Genomic DNA, 19,063 nt, shown 5'->3' on the forward strand with positions numbered 1-19,063 from the left:
TCCCCCAAACAGAGTGCTAGTACTCTTCCCAATACCCTCTTAGCGAAGTCCTGGCCATGCATGCAGGCAGGAAATCAGATCAAATTAGGGTCGCTGATATACCGTTCCCTAGGTGGCTCCTCAGAGTCAGTGACCCAATTCCAAGCGACCTTCAGAATAGGTGTGAGCAAAGTTATGCAGGATTTTAAGGTCATTTTTCCTGGCTGTTTGCTGCCCACCATGAGGCGTGACTGCTCGGAATCGGCCTATGCGTATGCGTCCCGAACGCCGCTGCGGAGAAAAAAAAGCCAATTAACGTTTAATCCGCAATTATCTTCGCACATTTACAATCAGGAGACACATAGTCTAAGTAGAACACAATAGTCGATGGAATCACATACTTATGGAGACCCATATTGCTCTATACATCAGGTGGATTCGAACCCGCGTACAATCGCATCTATACAATTCAAAGCATGCATCCTAACCATTACACCACAGAGCCACCACGCTCAGTCGTGTTCTTTTAGAGGTTATATATATAACAAATGTACTTGAGGAATCTGCTGCGGTGGGTGGAGTTTCTCTGCAGTGTGCTGTGCTGTGGTGTACTGGAATACGTTTGCGTTTGCATCATTTCCATTCCTTGCTACGACTAACGAAGGAATACAACGTAGACGACGACGTGAGAACTATTCGCGGCTTGTCGTCACCCCACCCGCCGTGGTTGCTCAGTGGCTATGGTGTTGGGCTGCTGAGCACGAGGTCGCGGGATCGAATCCCGGCCACGGCGGCCGCATTTCGATGGGGGCGAAATGCGAAAACACCCGTGTGCTTAGATTTAGGTGCACGTTAAAGAACCCCAGGGGGTCAAAATTTCCGGAGTCCTCCACTACGGTGTGCCTCATAATCAGAAAGTGGTTTTGGCACGTAAAACCCCAAATATTATTATTATTGTCGTCACCCCAGGAAAATAACAAATGTGCCGTTCAGCTCACGATCGAGTGCTTTTCCAGTCCATGGATTATATGTTCTCAGAAAATACGCGGATACAACGTATCGTGCCAACCATTCAAGTATGTGAATTTAAGTAGCGCGTATACTGGTGAGCATTTCTGTTTATTTTTTCGGCCCGTTCCATTCGTATGTGGTCAACTGCGACGCCAGTACCAGGCATTTTGACGTGCCTCACGCTGCCGTGTAGGCGTTCTTTTCAAGTGCATTAGTTTAGAGTTCGGTTCAGTCCGCTGTGAGCTGTTGTCCTGCATTAGCAGCGGATCGTTAGCGTTTTGAAGAGCATGCATTCGAGCATTTGGAGACTGCTTATGCCGATAGCCGCGTCACATGCATTGGCACGCATGTTTAAATGACTAATGTGTCCACTTGTTACGCGTGCACTGCTCGTATCCTGTGCCAGTGCTCGTTCTGAAAGCTTCGAAGACCATCTACATCCATACGTGTGTTCAATATATATGCACAGGATGGACTTGCCGGCTAGTTGGTTGAGCATTTTAGAAGAAACAGCGCAACGCAAGGACGACGCAAAAACATGGACCACACCACGAAGCGCTGGTGTGGTCGATGCTTTTTTTCGTCCTGGTGTTTGCGCTGTTTCTTCTTCCACGATACACGCACACCACAGGTATGCGAAAGTTTAGGAGCATAGGGCGTTAACTTTGTTTTCCCCGTTTCCTCTCAGTGTCAATGACACAATGCGTTGCCCGGAATTGCGCACGCTTATGCTATGTTCACACTACGGTCGTAACGCGCGTAACAGCTCTTTTGGCGTATCGAACGTAACGGCTGTAAAAAACGTTACGGCAGTTAAGCCGGCACCTTTGTTCACATTTACTGCTGCTTAAATTACGGCTTTTACAACAGGCCAATCAAATTTGGAGCTGCAGAATCGACGTCACCAGCGGTCCAATATGGCTCCTGCCAACATGCGAGCGCTGGCCGAGATCGAAGAAATTCACGCTCAAAACCAACTTATAGTCATGTATTCAATCGCCCAAAGACGACGAAGGCGACGCAGAAGGGTTTGGGTGCGGCAAGTATTTCTCGACAGAGCCGTGGACGGCGATTTTCACAACCTTTTCGCCAAGCTCCGAGTTGGTGACGCTGCGATGTTTCATAACATCATGCGCATGTCGCCCCAGCAGTTCCGCTTCCTTGAAAACCTAATGAGACCACTCATCGAAGTTTGGAGCACGCATCTGCGGCCATCGATTTCCTCGGCGGATAAACCAGATGAACTGAAAACAGTCTCGCAAGGCGCACTGCAAAAATTTTCACGAACACAGCCAATCGTGCGCACGGAATGGCGGAATGGCACTTCCCGCGCCCGGAGCTGTCTGCAGACGGGAGGACGGAAGTGTCGTCACCGGTTGTTGAAAGCCGAAAGCTTATCGGTCATTGGCTGTGTCGCAACGGTCGTAACATAACAGTCGTAAATGTTGCCCACCCTTTAACACTCTCACCCACGATTTTTGCGAGAATTGCGCACGTTGGTACCTTTACGTTCGCAGCCTGAACTAGACGCATACGCTTGTTGCGCTTCCGCTTACGTATGTTACGAAAAATCGGCGCCTTACGAACGTAGTCTGAACATAGCGTTACCCCCATATTCAGAAATGCATCATAACTTGAAGCCCATGCTTGACTTGATCTAAATGACGCAAGTCGTGGACGCACCAAAAGAAAGGCAGTGAGCGTCTGGCGGACGTTCGCACCAGGCGTCGTTTATATAAAGTCAAGCATGAGCTTTGCATTAAGATACAGTTCTGAATACGGGGGTTAGTCATCTACTTCTCACAGAAAATGTCGAAGAAACGCCCACCAAAACCAGGCACATTCGTAAACTTAACTAGGCAATACGAAGCTCCATAGAAAAAGAGTGGTATTAAAAGCTTTCAGTATTTTGCTGTACTCCAAAATGGTTGCGCTCTCGTGGCTTCAATGTACAGAGATAGTGCAGCGTTAGCTAAACAGCATGAATTTCCGAACTCCATGCCAAAATAAGCTTGTAAAATTATTTACGTGCTAGAACCCAGGGTTTGTAGCGATCCTTGAAAACCCTTTATTTCTAAAATGCCATATTCAAGGCATTAAAAACCCTGGAAATTTTAGAAGTACTGGAAAGTCCTTAAATTTGTACACTTGGCTAGACTTAGCATACATTGCCAAGCGTTTTTTTTTCCCCTTCTGTGACACTCTTCGCATGTCACAGAGCATTGTCTGTGGAGGTAATAGAAGGAAAGCGACATCCTTAAAGTTGAAATTACAAAGGAGCTGCAGATACCAGTTTTAGGCACATGGAACCGGCAACAAATGTACTTGGAGGAGCAGAAGCAGGAAGCTCAACAGTTGAGGCATTCAAAGAAAATCCGTGATGAGTGAATCGAGTGCTACAGACACAATAAAAGGAAATTACAAATGGCTTGCTTATTTCGCGGTGAAAAGCTGACGCAACAGATGACATCACATACACTGTCAAACCAAACAGTATTCGAAAACTGCAAATGCTGCAGGTCCAAGTGGTTAATTGTGCTATTGCAGGAAAACTTTGAGCGCTTTCTTGAAATGCTTCCTTGTGTGCGTTTAGTGATGGGCGGTGAAAGGCAGATTAGCAGTCTTTCAAATGCTTTAAATCAGTGAAATGCGATTTCTTTTGTATTCTCTTGTTTGCATTAAAGTTAACGATGTTGTTGAACAAGTTATTGCCTGTCCAAACTACTAAAAAAATCGCACGATGTCCTTGAAGTTACTGTGTCGGAGCCTCGAAAGTTCTTGAAAACCATTGCATTTTTTCTTCAATATTGCTACGAACCCAGTAGAACAACTGTCGTGGAGTAAAAACCTTGGCTGAGCAGGGGCTTATACGAAGAGCACAGGAAGACTAGAAATGCAGTAGTAGGCATGGAGGGCCCTGAAAAAAGTGTGCAACATCTGCTCGTCTGCCTTATGTTTCTGCATTGACTGTCACATTTTTAATAGAAGTGCACGTACTATTCTACTCCAATAAACGTAACATTACCAACTCCAGTGTGGGGCAGTCCTTCAGCCAGTGCAGAACTCTTTCTGTACACCCCTGTCAGCTCTGTCATTTTTCCAGCATTGTAGTACAAGATTTGTTAAACTGGTTTCGCAGAATATTAGCAGTATACTCCTAAATTAACTGTTTATTTGTATGCACAAGTTCAGGTCCTCAGTTTGGTTGCATGACAATTTTCCATACCTGAATAGATACAATAAAAAATGTTATTAGAGTTTAATAAAATCCAAACAGTAATAATCACAACAATATAATGACATATATTTCTTTTGGTACGTATACAGCCCACGTCTTGGCACTGTATAAATTCAACTATACATCGCAAGTACTGTGTTCTGACCACTATTATTCACATGTGTAAAACCATCACAGCAATTCTTGAACAAATATCACAGTGATTAGTGACATACACTTTGTAACTGCTTTACATCAGCATAATGTATACAAATGGTCCCTGTGTACCTACACATGACTAGTGCCACCCGAGTACTATTACTCACAGGTGTAAAACCAACAAAGCAGTTCTTTAAAAATATCACAACGCTTAGTGACGTACATGCTGTAACTCCCTTGTAAAAGCTTAATACAAACACGTGAGCACACAGAAAGCTAGCAGTGCGCCTACATGGAAATACCACCGCCTCAATATTAATTCACAAGTGTAAAACCAACCAAGCAGTTCTTTAAAGAATATCACAATGCTTAGTGACATACATTTTGTAACTAGCTTATATAAGCTTTATACAAACATGAGAACATACCCAAAGCTATCGGTGCACCTACATAAAAGTGTGGCCATCTGAACACTATTATTTGCAAGTGTAAGCAGAACGGAACAGTTCGTTATAGTGACGCCCATTTTGTAACTGCCTTATACAAGCTTAGTGCAAGCACAAGAATACGGAAAAAATAAATTAAAAACTTGCTCTATGAATACACAAACACATCAACACAAATGGTAAACACCACTTTGAAGACACGTGATCGTGACAAAGCGCAGTGCTGTGCCGGTTGAAACTGTCATCCACAAAAGTATTGAGCAATGCTTAAACCACACGCAATAAAGTGCTGAAAGACTGCGTCTCTAACGTACCTATTTTAATTCAAATTTCTTGAATATAGGGCTCTCTTGCAGATAAGGCATCTGATCCAACTGACCTGATTTTACACCTGCTAAATGCATACAATGCACTCAGATGTAACTGGTAATAATAATTATAAAAGGCATTTAAAAACATGATAGTATGATGAAGATCCATGACTAGAAAAGTGCTGTCCACCTCGTACTTGTTAAAAAGGTGTAAGTACGACACATGTTCTTTTTTTCAGCAGTTTTTGCATTAATGGGCACCCGGGAACCTCGAACCCACAAAAAAAAGAAGATACTGCTTTATTAATAGTGTTGTGAATAATTTTTTGTGAAAGCTTTTTACAGACAAGTTGCAGTCTCGTTTCTGGAGTTTGAGCTGTATCATGCAAAATAACATGGAAAGTGGTCCCATGGGAGCATGACACTTTGCCATAATGTTCGTTTCAGTTGACTCTCTTGCCCTACAAGTCACTGCTCACTGTGACCAGTGATGGAACAGCAGTGTCTGTGTGATTTTCATCACACTTCTGTCCTATGCCATCCTTACCAGAGTTGGCGGCACAGATACCCAAATTTCAATAGTGTTGCTTTCTCGGGTGGTTGTTTTTGATCTGCTCAATATCAGTTGGCACTTCAGCTGCATCAAACTTCTATTTTACCTCTTCAACAACAACGTAAACAACAATCTTATGACACCTGTGTTGTCCTTCTAGTTGCCTACAAAGACCAGTTAATCTAGCAACAACACTGACAGTCTCTACTATCTTCTAATGGGGAAGAGGTGTGTCCCACCATGTGTTCCACATTGTTGTCGCTATGTGGGCTGGCTGGGGAGGCAACTGTAATATGTTTGCATATCTTAAAGTGATGCTTGTACTGTGTTATAACACTTAACTTAGTCTTGCACTTGCTGCACAAGAACACTGGCTCACAGTCGTGGTGAAAAGCTTTTGTATGTTGAGCAAATGAGTTGTACGCACTACAAAAAAAGTCACAGTGATAGCACACATGTTGCTCTACCAGGCCTGGTGCGGTTCCTTCTGACACTGCTGCTGATGCTGACACACTGCTGCTTGCCTCGTACACTGTTGCAGCTGCAGTAGACATGGCCGTCTCTGTATCTATTGCTGCCGTGCCACCTGTCATGGTAACTTCAGGAGGTATCGGGCTCACTTCTGCAACAGAGATGTCGTTTGCCCCTTGAGGGCTCTCGTTATCAGGGCCAATAATTTCGTAGGCATTGTCTCCTGCATAGAAGAACCAATAAGAACAGCCTGAATTAATAAACATAGCTCTAAAAAGTATGGACATCAAGACTTAACCACAAGCTTTGCACATCAGTGACCAGGCTTAATGAATAATACTTGCAGGAGGAGTTACACAATTATGTGTGTACATTACAGTTAAGCCTCATTAGAAGAGATACTCCAAAGGCACGGGAAACATGTCTCGAAACCAAAAATTTTAAAACACTGAGGAGCCAGACTAGATCACTTTATTATGCATCATCACTAAGTATCTTTAGATATATCTGAAGGAATAATTGCTCAGGGTGGCTTAAAGGGCCCCTAAACCATTTCTTGACATTTTTTTAACATTTCAAGTAAACACACGCATCAAAATCAGAATGCCGTCACAATTGACGATGCCAAACGCCACAGTGCGTAGCACTGTGGGAGCTCCACATTATGATGAATACGACCCCGTGCGCCTCTCTGGACCTATCCTGCACCCCCCAGTTTGTCCTGACATCACCAGGCTGTCTCTGATGATGTCACCAGTTTCCGGTGCTGTCGAAAGGTCGAACGAAAGTGTACGACTGCCGGCAAGGCCTGCAAGCAAATACACACTCCTTCTTCCTCGTCGCGTTGCTCGCGATGCCACTGTGGGCAGCCAATGGGTGCAAAGGACAGAAACGCCAACAGAAGGGTCTCCCTATGAGGCTCTTCAACTAGAGTCACCGTACAGTTCCATTGTATTGGCGAGGTCATTAGCGCCACCCCTCGCAGGACGACGGGCCTGCGCGGCAGCAACAGAGCTCGTTGGTGATGGCCTGTCCCGTAAAATTTGGAGGTGTACTAGGCGAGGAAAAGACGATACTGTCCAGATGGCGTGTATCAGATGAAAGAGGGAAATGAGCGGGGACTACTTTTCGATAATCAAACACGTAGCTACACTATTACTCCACTGTTTCGAAAAATTCTCGTGGCTACGTGTTCGTGCCTTAACATGTACAGCTGCAACACAGCAACTAAATTTCAACGTCGGTGGTTTAGGGGCCCTTTAAAGAAGACATTCACAGCTTTTTAGTGACTGTAGATTGTGTTAGCTTCCTTCCTAACTTCTGGAAGTTAAACACTTCACTTTTTTTTCAGAATCAGAATCAGAAAATCAGTTTATTCAAACGGCTAATCAAAAATACATGTGAATCATCTGGGCCCTTAGCCTTCTCGGCTAGACTTGGGCCCATGCAGGAGGTGCGAAAAAATAATTATAGCGAGACAACTCAGTATTTTACACAGGATTCACGTAACAGCAGTTATATGACAGTTATCCACAAAGGCAGGCGAAATGCTCAAGAAATTATACAATAGTTCGGAGGACATCAGAAAAAACAAAAAAGTAAAAAATAATAATAAAAAATAAAAGGAAGAATGCATCAAAGAGAAAACACAGACTTATAGAGGAGTCGAATATTGCTGGCTTCAGAAAAATTTTTTTATATCGGCGATTGAGAATTGACCTACTTTTAAGTTAGCAGGCAGCTGGTTCCAAATTTTAGCAGTGGCATAGGCGATAGTTCTTTTACCATACACATTATTAAAGGGGTTGGGACACCAAATTTTGAGGCTATAAAAAGCATGTTGCAGGCTGCTTCCGTATGCAAGGACACTCAGAACGAGGTATCGGACGCTGCAAACATTTCAAAATAATTTTAATTCAGCTCCAAAAAGTCATTAAAAACTCCTTCTCGTAGTCGAGACCCATCGCTAGCGCGGCAGCTACTACGTCACAGAGGAGGAACGAAAATATTGACGTCATAGCACACCAGCACAAAAACGTGACGTATGATGAGTAGCGATGAAATGCCGATTACGGAGCCTGCTGAGCCGAGCGACCGAGCATAACCTCCACTATGACCGAGCTACAGGCATATAGAAATCCTTTCTTAATGCAAAGAAGGGGTAAGGCGTGCAGACACAGACACAGGAGGAGAGAAGTGGACAACACGAACGCCGCACGGCGGCCCGCGAATGGCAAACTGCGTGCGGCGAGTTGCCGTGCCGACGGGCCTTTGCACGTTTGAGTGTACAACAGTAGCCGGCCGACTCCGAAAGGGACCAGGATATGCGGCGTTCGTGTTGTCCGCTTCTCTCCTCGCATAGTCGCATAGTTCGGCAGCTCGGAGCGGTCTCTCCTTCGCTTGGCCTTTCTCAATGTGAAGGCCCGTCCACGTTACCGGCACGGAAACTCGCCGCACGCCGTTTGCCGTTCGCGGGCCCCCGTGCGACGGCGGTTTTGCTCGCGAACGGCCAGATTTCCTATCTGTAGAGAGCACGGGCCCGGTACCCATTTGTGCGGCAGCCGTACGGCGAAGCGGCCAATCAGCTTCCGAGGAGTGGTCACTCTGTGTACCGACGGCAGCTTCACCGCCTCTGATCGTTCGGCGCCGCCGATATCGTGGCTAGGCCTTTTCCGGTTCACTTCGAAGCTAACGCTTACGGCGCTTCGGAATGAATCACCGACTCCCACAAGCCGCAATATTTCCTTACCGTTGTTGTCGCTTTTCGCAATAATTATAATAATCGCGACATGCACTTCGAATCGCCAATTGTTTACCTCTGGCAGAGCCCGCGTATGCGCGAGCAGACGACGCAGCATAGCTTTACGTCACTATTTTTTGTGGCCCACGTGACCAAGCCATGTTGCGTTTCCTCCTCTGTGACGTCATAGCATCCCCCGGAGCCCAGAAACCGAAACCGAAATCGCTCGGTGTAATAATGCTATTATTAAATTATTTATCGGATATATATGAATCCCGCTGTGTGTATCGTGCTCCCTGAAGCATGACGCAACGTTTGAATCAACAAACGCATGAACGAAAATTTTGATGTCTCCACCCCTTTAACAGCTGGAAGGTTAAATCGACAACTGAAAAAATTTCTAGTTGGACGGGATGGATATACAAAAACAGATGATGATAGTGGGATGTTATGGTTTAGTATATGTATAACCACACAAGCTAGTTTGAAATCCCGCATAGCAAAGAAAGGTGTTATGTCTAAGTGACGAAATAGCGGAGCGGATCTATCTGTGTGTTTACTATGTGTTATTATTCGAAGTGCTCTTTTTTGTAAAATTACTATTTGATTTAAGTACGTGTTATACGTAAGTCCCCAGGACTCCACGCAGTAGGTCATATTGTTTTGAAAAAGGCAATAATACAAAATTTTTAATATGCGAAGCGGGAAGAACTTTCTAGCTTTTATTAGGATAAAGCAAGCCCGTCTCAATTTACTGCTTACTCGAATTATGTGAGGATTAATATTGAAAGCTGAATCTAGGGTTATACCAAGATTTACCTGTTGATCGACTCGTTCCAGGGGGTTTGCGCCTATTCGTAACTCATTTAAGCTATATGAATTTTTATATGGACTAGAGAACACAATGTATTTAGTATTTGAGGTGTGTATTGTTAATTTATTTTGTAAAAACCACTGGCACATCTGAGAAAGATCACTATTAGCGTGCCTTTCGAGCATATTAGGGTCATGACTAGAGAAGAGAAGGGCTGTGTCATCAGCATACATAATAGTTTGGGCATAATTCAAAGCATCTGGCAGATCATTTATGTACAAGGAAAAGAGTAATGATCCCAATACCGAGCCCTGAGGCACGCCACAAAGGATGGAATGAACACTTGATACGGATTTGTCGATGTTAACACATTGCTTGCGACCAGAAAGATAGCTTTCGAGAAACTGCTTCGCTTGACCTCTGAATCCATACCGATGTAGTTTTGATAGTAGTATATCATGGTTCACAGTGTCAAACGCCTTTTTAATATCAACAAAAATTCCAACTACATACTCTTTCTTATTTAATCCTTTGTTAATAAATTCACTTAAACATTGTACAGCCGTAGAAGATCTGTTTTTCCTAAAACCATGCTGGTTATCTACTAGTACGTTATACTTATCTAGAAAATGGGTAAAACGTTTCATCAATAACTTCTCAAATACTGTGTTAAGGGCACTAAGTATTGATATTGGTCGGTAGTTCTGGATGTCATCCTTACTACCGGACTTGTATATTGGTGTGACTTGCGCTATTTTAAATGCGTCTGGATGGTGGTCATGTAGAAGGATGCATTAAATATTTTTTCTAAATGCCCACTCAGTTCCTCGATGTGCTGTTTAATGACGAGTAAGGGTATCTTATCTTTACCTGGTGTTCTTCCTCCAGTCATTGTTTTGTTGCTCGCAGTACCTTTGAGGTGCTCTTAGACGCTCGTCAGCTTCAACTGTCGACACTTTCTGCCCTCCTTTTCTAGTTCTTGCTAAAGAGACATGCGCGATTGACCTGTGTGAGGATTGCGTGATCTTTACGCCCTTCGGAGCACACAAGGTGCATGAAGTGAATGTGTCTGGGTTGTGTCCCTTCGAAGTAGTGAATACTCAAAAAGTCGTTAGTAACAAAGGTGACTCTTGTGTACAGTGCTGTTAACGTGGCAAACATCGGAAAACCAACCAAACCATTTTCAGATGTCTCTTACAACCAAGTGTATCTTGTAATGAGATTCTACTGTACTGAATATTTTTCATCTATGGATCATCTGCATGTACATATAGTCACAAAGACATGTTGTGTGGAATGGCGAATCAGAAAAAAGCTCGTACTCTTACTTTTTGTCCCTAACATAAGCAGCTGATAACAATATGATAAAAAGAAGGTAATGAGGCTAGCATGGAACATAATCCTTCAGCTCTAAACAGTTTTTTGGGCCCGCATCATTCCCTCATGACATAATGAAACAACTTGATTGCAGTAATGGCTGCATGTGATCTGAGTTGATTGAAACAAACAATACGTAAGGTTGCCCTGTATGTAATTTTATCAGAGTGCTTTTTAGATGTCCTGCTGGCAATCCTGGCTGCACAATGTTTCTCATGCTTTGTGGCACGATTCCTTTCTTTTCCACTCCACTCTTTTTTCTGGTTTTATCCCCTTTCCCTTCCCCCTTGCGTAAAATAGCACACCTGAAGTATCAAATCTGTTGAATTATTGTGTGTATCAAACCTGTTAACATGCGGGCTTCTCTGTGGTCTGTGTTGTATTTTTGCGCTGTACAAGTCAATGCAAAATGAAAGATGGAATGTCCCTGATTTTAGTTTAATTGTATGCGTACATATATATATATATGTATATATATATATATATATATATATATATATATATATATATATATATATATATATATATATATATATATATATATATATATATATATATATATATATATATATATGTATATATACATGCCTCTCTCATGTTTTGAAATATATGTACATTCAGGAGTGCCTGCATGCTCTTCTTCCCTGCTCCAGTGACGAAAAGGAGAGCCTTTTTATGTACCATAGTAAAACATTCACAGGTTTTCGCTGTGCCCATTACATCACTTATCATATGGATCTGTCAAAATACAGAGTAGCAGTGGTCCATAATACTAACCCATCCCAACATAACTATAAATTAGCAGATACCGACACGCTGTGACACAGCTGTTGCAAAGCCGCTCGTGCTGGCAATTTCCGCAGCACTGCAGTGGTACAGCCGAGTGCCACCTTTATAGTGACAAATGCATGTGCATGTTAGCAACTCACTAGTTGCTGATGGTTTCATAAGCTTTACACTACACAATAAAGTAATCTAGACAACTTTGTTGGAACAAATACACATAATTAGAACACCATTTAAAGACTAACACGATTAATTGCCCCCAATCTCTCTCTCACTAAGGGATAATATTACTGATACATCGGTGGAGAGCTCAGATTAACACAGTCCATAAAGGACAAGCTTTCTTTGAGGAAAACAGCTATAACAGCGGTTAGTTTTCTTGATTATTTTATGTGCTAGCTTTCATTTAAATGTCATGCAGTACTATAAAATATGAAGTGCCGCATTTCTAGCAGCAGAAGGCGTCGTCAGCCTCATGGTACAACGGATTTTTGCACTGTTAGTGTCAGTGAGCCGACACATACAAAGAAATCCGAATTCACACATACATATACAGTGCCAAGGGCACTCCTCCTGAAAACGCAGCCGCCAGTTCCGATGCTGCTGAAAGGAAAGGTTATATAGAGTGCGAGACTGCGTGGAACTACCACTTATGACTGTAAGTGTATGATCTGCTGATTGGAGAGGTAGTCACATGCTATTTCTAGTCTCTTTTAGAAGCATTACTAAAGGATGAATTAAAATCTATTCATAAGGCATGAATTTCACGCATCCACAGTTTGGTTAAATAACTTGTGAGAAAAAAACATGTTTACCTGGAATAGCAACCTTTTTTCCTGCTGCAAAATTTTCCTTAGAATTAATGAAATAACTTTACAGCGTTATAATATATTGTGTTTCTCGCAACTACTTCCCGACAGTGGCGAGTTACAGTGTTTATATCTGACTCATTGGGCGACAATACTGCCAAACATAAATGCTTCACGAACACGAGAACACGTCCCTCGCAGAGAATAGCAACATATATGCCTCTGTGAGCCATGATCGCACCTTTGTGGTCAAAATGTACATTAGAACGACACCACCATCTCATTTAAAGAAAGCCTCAGTACAAGGCAGCAGCCAACTGCATAATGGGAAATTGCAACTGATGTCCACTTACTGGTGGCCTGTGTTCGAGTCACTTCTGGCAGTTGACTGGGTGCTGAGAAATGCACGTCCTGGGTTGTCCCTACAAAATATACAGGGTTATGTCAAATGTGGAAAATATATATACACCGGCATTTCATAAGTTGCAAAACAAATGAGTAAACTAATAAACAACTGTAATGTAAACAGAGTACACATGATAAGATAGGCTGTCAACTGGTAATGCATTACGCGAGAAACCTAATGCATAGGAAAGACTATATGTATACACACGAAGCTGACACACAATTTAATTCGCTCTAGGTTTTTCCATGCAGTATATTCAAATTACTATATCTTGTGGTTAGAGCAAAATTAGTGTAAATTACGCACTAAATTAAGTACCCTGGAAAACTTTTCTTCAATATGCAAATGTGCGTGCTTCGAATGAGTAGCGTTGTAAAATTTACGTACATGGCATATAAAATAGTTGCTGAACACGGATTTCCTTTGCCCTGTGTCGTGTACAGTCAGCTACATATATCTGCCCCCCCCCCTTTTTCTTGTACTAGCCATACTGCGTGCCATTGCACCTATACGCACGTCAATAAACCTCACGACACAGAAATAAAAAAAAGCGCCAATCACCCATGCCTGCATGTTGTAGTGGGCCTAACCTAACCCAGCATGGGCTGTTGCTTTTTATAGAAAACACAGGCACCGTGCTCATTGCAAGTATGTATCATATCACTAAGCGAATATGCAATTTCATTGTACCACTATTTTTTATCACATGGATGTATCTGTTGAGAGGCAAGACAAGAAGCAGTCACTTCTCAGAACTAATCAGCTTTTTTTAAAAAACATTTCTAACTTTTCAATGACACTTGCTGCTATGTGTTTGTCTCCAGAGAGCATACTTGATTTGACTTTCCAATCGGAGACATTACATAAATATACCATGTTAAGATGACTGCCATGAGCACGTGAGAATTTTCATCTTGGTGTAACATACTGTATCTTGATTTTGTTTACATTTGGTCAAATGGTACACCCAATATACCCACATACTAGTTTTCCTGTCCAAATTGCATGCCAATGCATATTGATTTTTTGGCATTGGCTCCTGTGCACTACGTGAAGTCGCGCTGCACTGGCTCTTTCACATCCTCGTGTCCTTGCAGCTGCCTTCTTGAGTTATATAAAGCGGGTGCCTGAAAAATATCATATGCAAAAGTCAACACAAGGGCATGGTGCAAAACAACATCAAGACAGTCAAGGCCATGGCAATAAAAGAAAGTCTTAGCTCTTAGTCTTCTTAGTGAAATGCATGCAAAACACCCAAATGACTGCAACAGTCAACTGCTAAATTAACATCAATTTTAGATTTACACAAAAAAGAAATAACGGACAGTTCATCGTCGTTCGGCATGAATGTTAGAATGCTCCTGCTAATGAATAGAATATTGGTCATTTTCAGACATCATAGGTCTGTCATGAGTCTGGTGTATCGCAAACACCTCTTGTGACACATCCTAAGCACGTGCCCAGTGTGCCCCCCGCACCATCCCTGGTTGTGCCACTGCTGAAGCCATAATTTGAGGATTATAGCTGCAAACATGATGCTGGGTAGGGATGAAAATACTGTCCTTCAGTTCAATGGATATATGGATGTGCCTATAATAAAGGGCAACAAGGCTTGTTATGGCAAGCTTACCCAAATTTCAATACTAACAAGAAAGTTCACTGCGGCCTGCATCTAAGCTTACTAAAAGGCATGAACTTATTTTCATGTATGAGGTGCACAATGGAGTTAATTTTCAGACCCGACTACTGCTGCAGTTTGAAATCTAGCATTTTAGATTCTTGAAGGCATGTAAAAGTTGCAGTTAAACCACAGTTATTAGTTTATTACACCAACCTATTGTTCTGTGTACGACAGACTGGTAACACGGAATTAAAGCAACATTTAATTTTGATATTTTTTTTCTCTACTAAAAATATTCAAGTGATAAACACATTTTGATCTGCCATGCAATAGCAAAATGCACACATTACGCTTGTAAGCCCCAAAGCAAGGCTGATTTAGCTATTCATATGGCATAACATTGACACGCCAACTCATATTAGCAAATGCACAGGCATGTACAAAACAATAAGCGTATGCAAAGCGTCCTTGCAATTGTAATTCCACACAGCAGCCGTTATATTCGATGCCGATGCATAATTAGCTGCTCGACAATTCACCGAGTTCGTAGACATAAGCATCCTTTCAGGTTCGCACCGTGCTCGAAAACCGCAACAGGAGACATAAAATCAACACACATATTCCCACCATTTCAATACATAAGCAAAAACAGTTCAGTCTTAGGGCTGAACACCATGAGAGTGATTTAGTGCGCGACGGCGACGAGCGACAAAACGGGCCGTCGCTTGAACAGATGGCTCGCTTCTGGAAATCTAGAAATTGTCGCTCGTCGCCCGAAAGTGCGATGAGCGACTAGCCAATAGCGCGAAGCCGGACCTGGATGTACATCGCTCAAATACTACCGATTGTAGCGCGGAACGAGCAAATGATTCAATTTTTATACGTGCAAGGATAAGAACCTACGGCAAGACCTCCGGAAATATTTTATGCTATTTTTTTTAGTAAAATACATCAACGTAAATTACCAAAGCACGCGTCACGCGTGATTGCAGCCCTCATACCGGCAACACCGGGGAGGCGTCGCTCAATATCGTCGCTCGCACGGAGTACGACTTGTAGGCGACGAGCGAACGCGACAGCCATCTCCATCGCGTCGCTTGTAGCTGCCGCGCGCAAGATCGCTTATATGGAATTTATACTTTTTTCAGCATAAAACATGGATTCCTCATGCGTTTTCAGTAAGTTCAAGATAACGCGCCCAACTGACCTCTTGCAGCATGCAGCTGAATGCCTGCGGCAAAGTTTCTAACTAGCACTGGTGCTGCACGTAACTTCAGTGGTCGCACATTCCCCCTGCACGAGACACCGTCAAGCGCGCGGTTTATTTATAAAAAAAGCATGCCGCCAGCAAAATGACGCCTTCTGTTATTTGATTCCTTAGTTCAACAGCGTTCCGTACACAGTAGACTACCAAACTCAATAAATTCAAACACACAAAACGCACGCTAATCACGCTCCACATAGGCTCGTAATCACGGGCTGGTGAACGAACCATTTTAAGCGTCCTCTCGCCTGGCGTCTTATTGAACATACCATAGTTCTGGCAGTGTTTGCGATCTTTAAAGCTCTTACGGACAACGGCAAAGTGATAAAATCACATGCAGTTATTGCGACAACTGGCTTTTTCGATTGACATCGAGAGACACAGCGCGTATGCCTAGTCCTTTGTCAATCGCGTCGGCTAAGCGCAGCGACGACTTCCTGGCGATAGCATCACATATACGGAGAATGTGCACCTAAGTTAGAATTCACTTACCATGGAGGATTTGCTGTTATATCCAAGGCATGACGAACGACTGTCGTGTTTTCGTGGCGACGCGAGATGGCTGACATACGATCTCCCTTGGCTGGCCTTCGCGGCTGTGGTGCTGCTCGCTGTACGGATCACCTTTCTCCGGTGCTGTGTTGTTCCGCGATCGTGAGCGCGCGCGCGCGGTGGAGCAACTCCGAGTGAAAAAATGGCTGTGGCTTAGCTAAGGTTAAGCCCAGGATGCGAAGCATACTAGCCTTTATTTTAGTTGTTGAACCACTGTTTAGCCTGGTGAACTGCTGTTGCTTGGCTATATTTGGTTCGGCTAGACGAAGAAACAACTCATGCGTTACTCTGCTGATTCCTTTATTTTCGAACCAATAAATACGCTCTACCGCTACTAATACCGCTATACCGCTGGTATAGCGGTATTGGTAACCTGGTACAGCGGGAGGAGCGGGAGTTAGGCCGCAGTACCATCTGTGCGACCGCAGGCGAGCGCACGAGCTGAGACCCGGCCATGTTGCTACGCGGCCGCAAGTGAGCGCACGAGTTGAGCCTCCGCTTTTGCAGTTGTTATGACGTCATATGGTAGCTACGCGGCCACGCGCGGCGCAGCAAGGAAGAGCGAGGTTGTGCGGCTAGTATGCTTCGCATAAAAGTAGAACGCTCGCTACGCGTTCCTTTGAACTGCGGCGGCCTGTTCTCTTAGAAGGAAAACGATGTGTTCTTTGCTCAGCGTGCATGAATGATACATTGCCATGTTCGGGGCCAGCCACCTACAGTTGATGCAGAAGATTACGCTACGTTTTGTTCTCTATTGCCGCAAGAGTAGAACGGGCATTCTACTCTCTGTCTGAAGGGGAGAGTGAAAAGCACATTTCACTCTCTCCTTGGTGACAAAGTGAACAATGCATTTCACTCTCCTCGACATTTCGCGAGAGTAAAACGACGCTTTGAAGAGTGAACCGGCCGCTTCACTCCTGCGATACCCTTCCTAGTTTTTATAGTGTAGGCGAGCCAGGCAATCGTAATTCATGACGTCAAATGCGAGAAAATTACCAAGAATATGTACTTGCAGTTTTAGCGCGGAGTAAGACGACACTAAAGGCGACGGGCACAAGTACTAAAGTTCGTTCATTTGTCGTCTGTGTTATAGCATGTTCTAAATGTTTAAGTGAACTTCCCATTACAGCGGCGCAGCGCGAAAAAAAATAACAAAAGACGAAACATGAACACAATGTGAACAACACGATGAAACGAGGCTGATTAGGAACTAGGCCTAACCAATGTTTACTCAGACACACGCAGCTTTGAGGTGCGTACTCGCTTCTATGTAGCTGACTCCGAGGTGGATGCGGCAACGCACGGTCTGCACAGGATCCCACCTAGAACATCATGACGGCGGCAGCTCCAACTGAGCGAGTCATTCCGTACCTGGAAGAAAAGCCTGCCTGGCAAATCGACGTAGAAGACGGGGTGCTGCGCTGTCTCATTGAACCTGGCTCTCTCCACCGCCCCCAGTGCCAGCCCGAGTCCGAGACCCAGCAGGATAAGCAAGGAGAAAGTCCACGACATGAGGAAGGCGGGAATGGGGCTTGCCTTCAGTGGGACCTGGTCTTTCAAGGAGAGAACACTGTGCTTTCTTCCTTCTAAGAGATGCAAAAAAGAAAGAAAAGGCGAAAACAATTGACAATGATAGTGAATGTAAGCAAATAGCTGAACGCTTCAACAAAGGTATCACGCAAATAAAGCAATGGGGTGTTTTATTGTGTATATATGTTGCAGTGAGATATATATATATACATATATATATATATATATATATATATATATATATATATATATATATATATATATATATATATATATATATATATATATATATATAAAACATCTCTATTGAAAAGTTCTTGCTGGTCTCGAAAGGGGAATGGAGGGGGCTAGGAGGCTAGTCCAATAGAGCTGCCCTTTCCGTCAGACGCAGGCCAGGCCATGAACCATAGCACCTCCCTGCTAGCTGGACAGCCAGCTGGTCTACTGGGCATTCGCCCACAATGCTAAAATAAAGACCCCTGAGCCTCCCACTGCTCAGGGGTCTTTATTTTAGCATTGTGGCTTATGCTGTGTCTGGTATTGTTTGTAGCTGATGCGCATGTCCACATAATGGGATGAAGGTCAGCACGTGGTGTATTGCACGTGCTACAGTGTAATGAGTATCCTTCTGGGTGTATTTGGTGCATGAGTAGTAGTGTAGGGAAGGTGCTTGCTTGTAGAAGTCCCCATGCAGTTGCTTGATGTGTTTTTAACGATTGTTTCGGGAGGAGGGTATATACAGCGAGCATTTCGATAGTATTCGAAGATTTGTCCATGTAGTCGTTCGATCACTGATGTGTTCGTATTGAGAAACTGTTGCAATAGAGGACATTTAGGAAGCAGTTGTTGATTCATTACATGACTCTGTACAGAATTACCCAGCACATCTGTAGTGGAGCGCTGGTGCACCGCATGTGCGTCTTGGTGAATTTGGCAACAAACGCGCCCCACAACCGTAGTTGCCCGAGAACGCGCGCTCTTTGTGTTGGTGCCTTCATATCGGTTGAGAAAGTCCAG

General features: G+C 43.6%; 1 protein-coding gene across 3 annotated transcripts in view; it reads right to left on the minus strand.

The window, feature by feature from the left end:
- The window catches only part of LOC135907588 (excitatory amino acid transporter 1-like), a 273,341-nt gene that overhangs the window by 241,209 nt on the left and 13,069 nt on the right, over nt 1–19,063 (minus strand). For all 3 annotated transcript variants that reach the window (XM_065439268.1, XM_065439269.1, XM_065439267.1), the window contains exon 2: nt 17,888–18,102. In XM_065439268.1, the coding sequence (XP_065295340.1) occupies nt 17,888–18,102 (215 nt within the window). The remainder of the gene's footprint in view (nt 1–17,887; nt 18,103–19,063) is intronic.

The sequence above is a fragment of the Dermacentor albipictus genome, chromosome 1 (assembly GCF_038994185.2).
Source record: "Dermacentor albipictus isolate Rhodes 1998 colony chromosome 1, USDA_Dalb.pri_finalv2, whole genome shotgun sequence".
Taxonomy (NCBI): Eukaryota; Metazoa; Arthropoda; class Arachnida; order Ixodida; family Ixodidae; genus Dermacentor; species Dermacentor albipictus.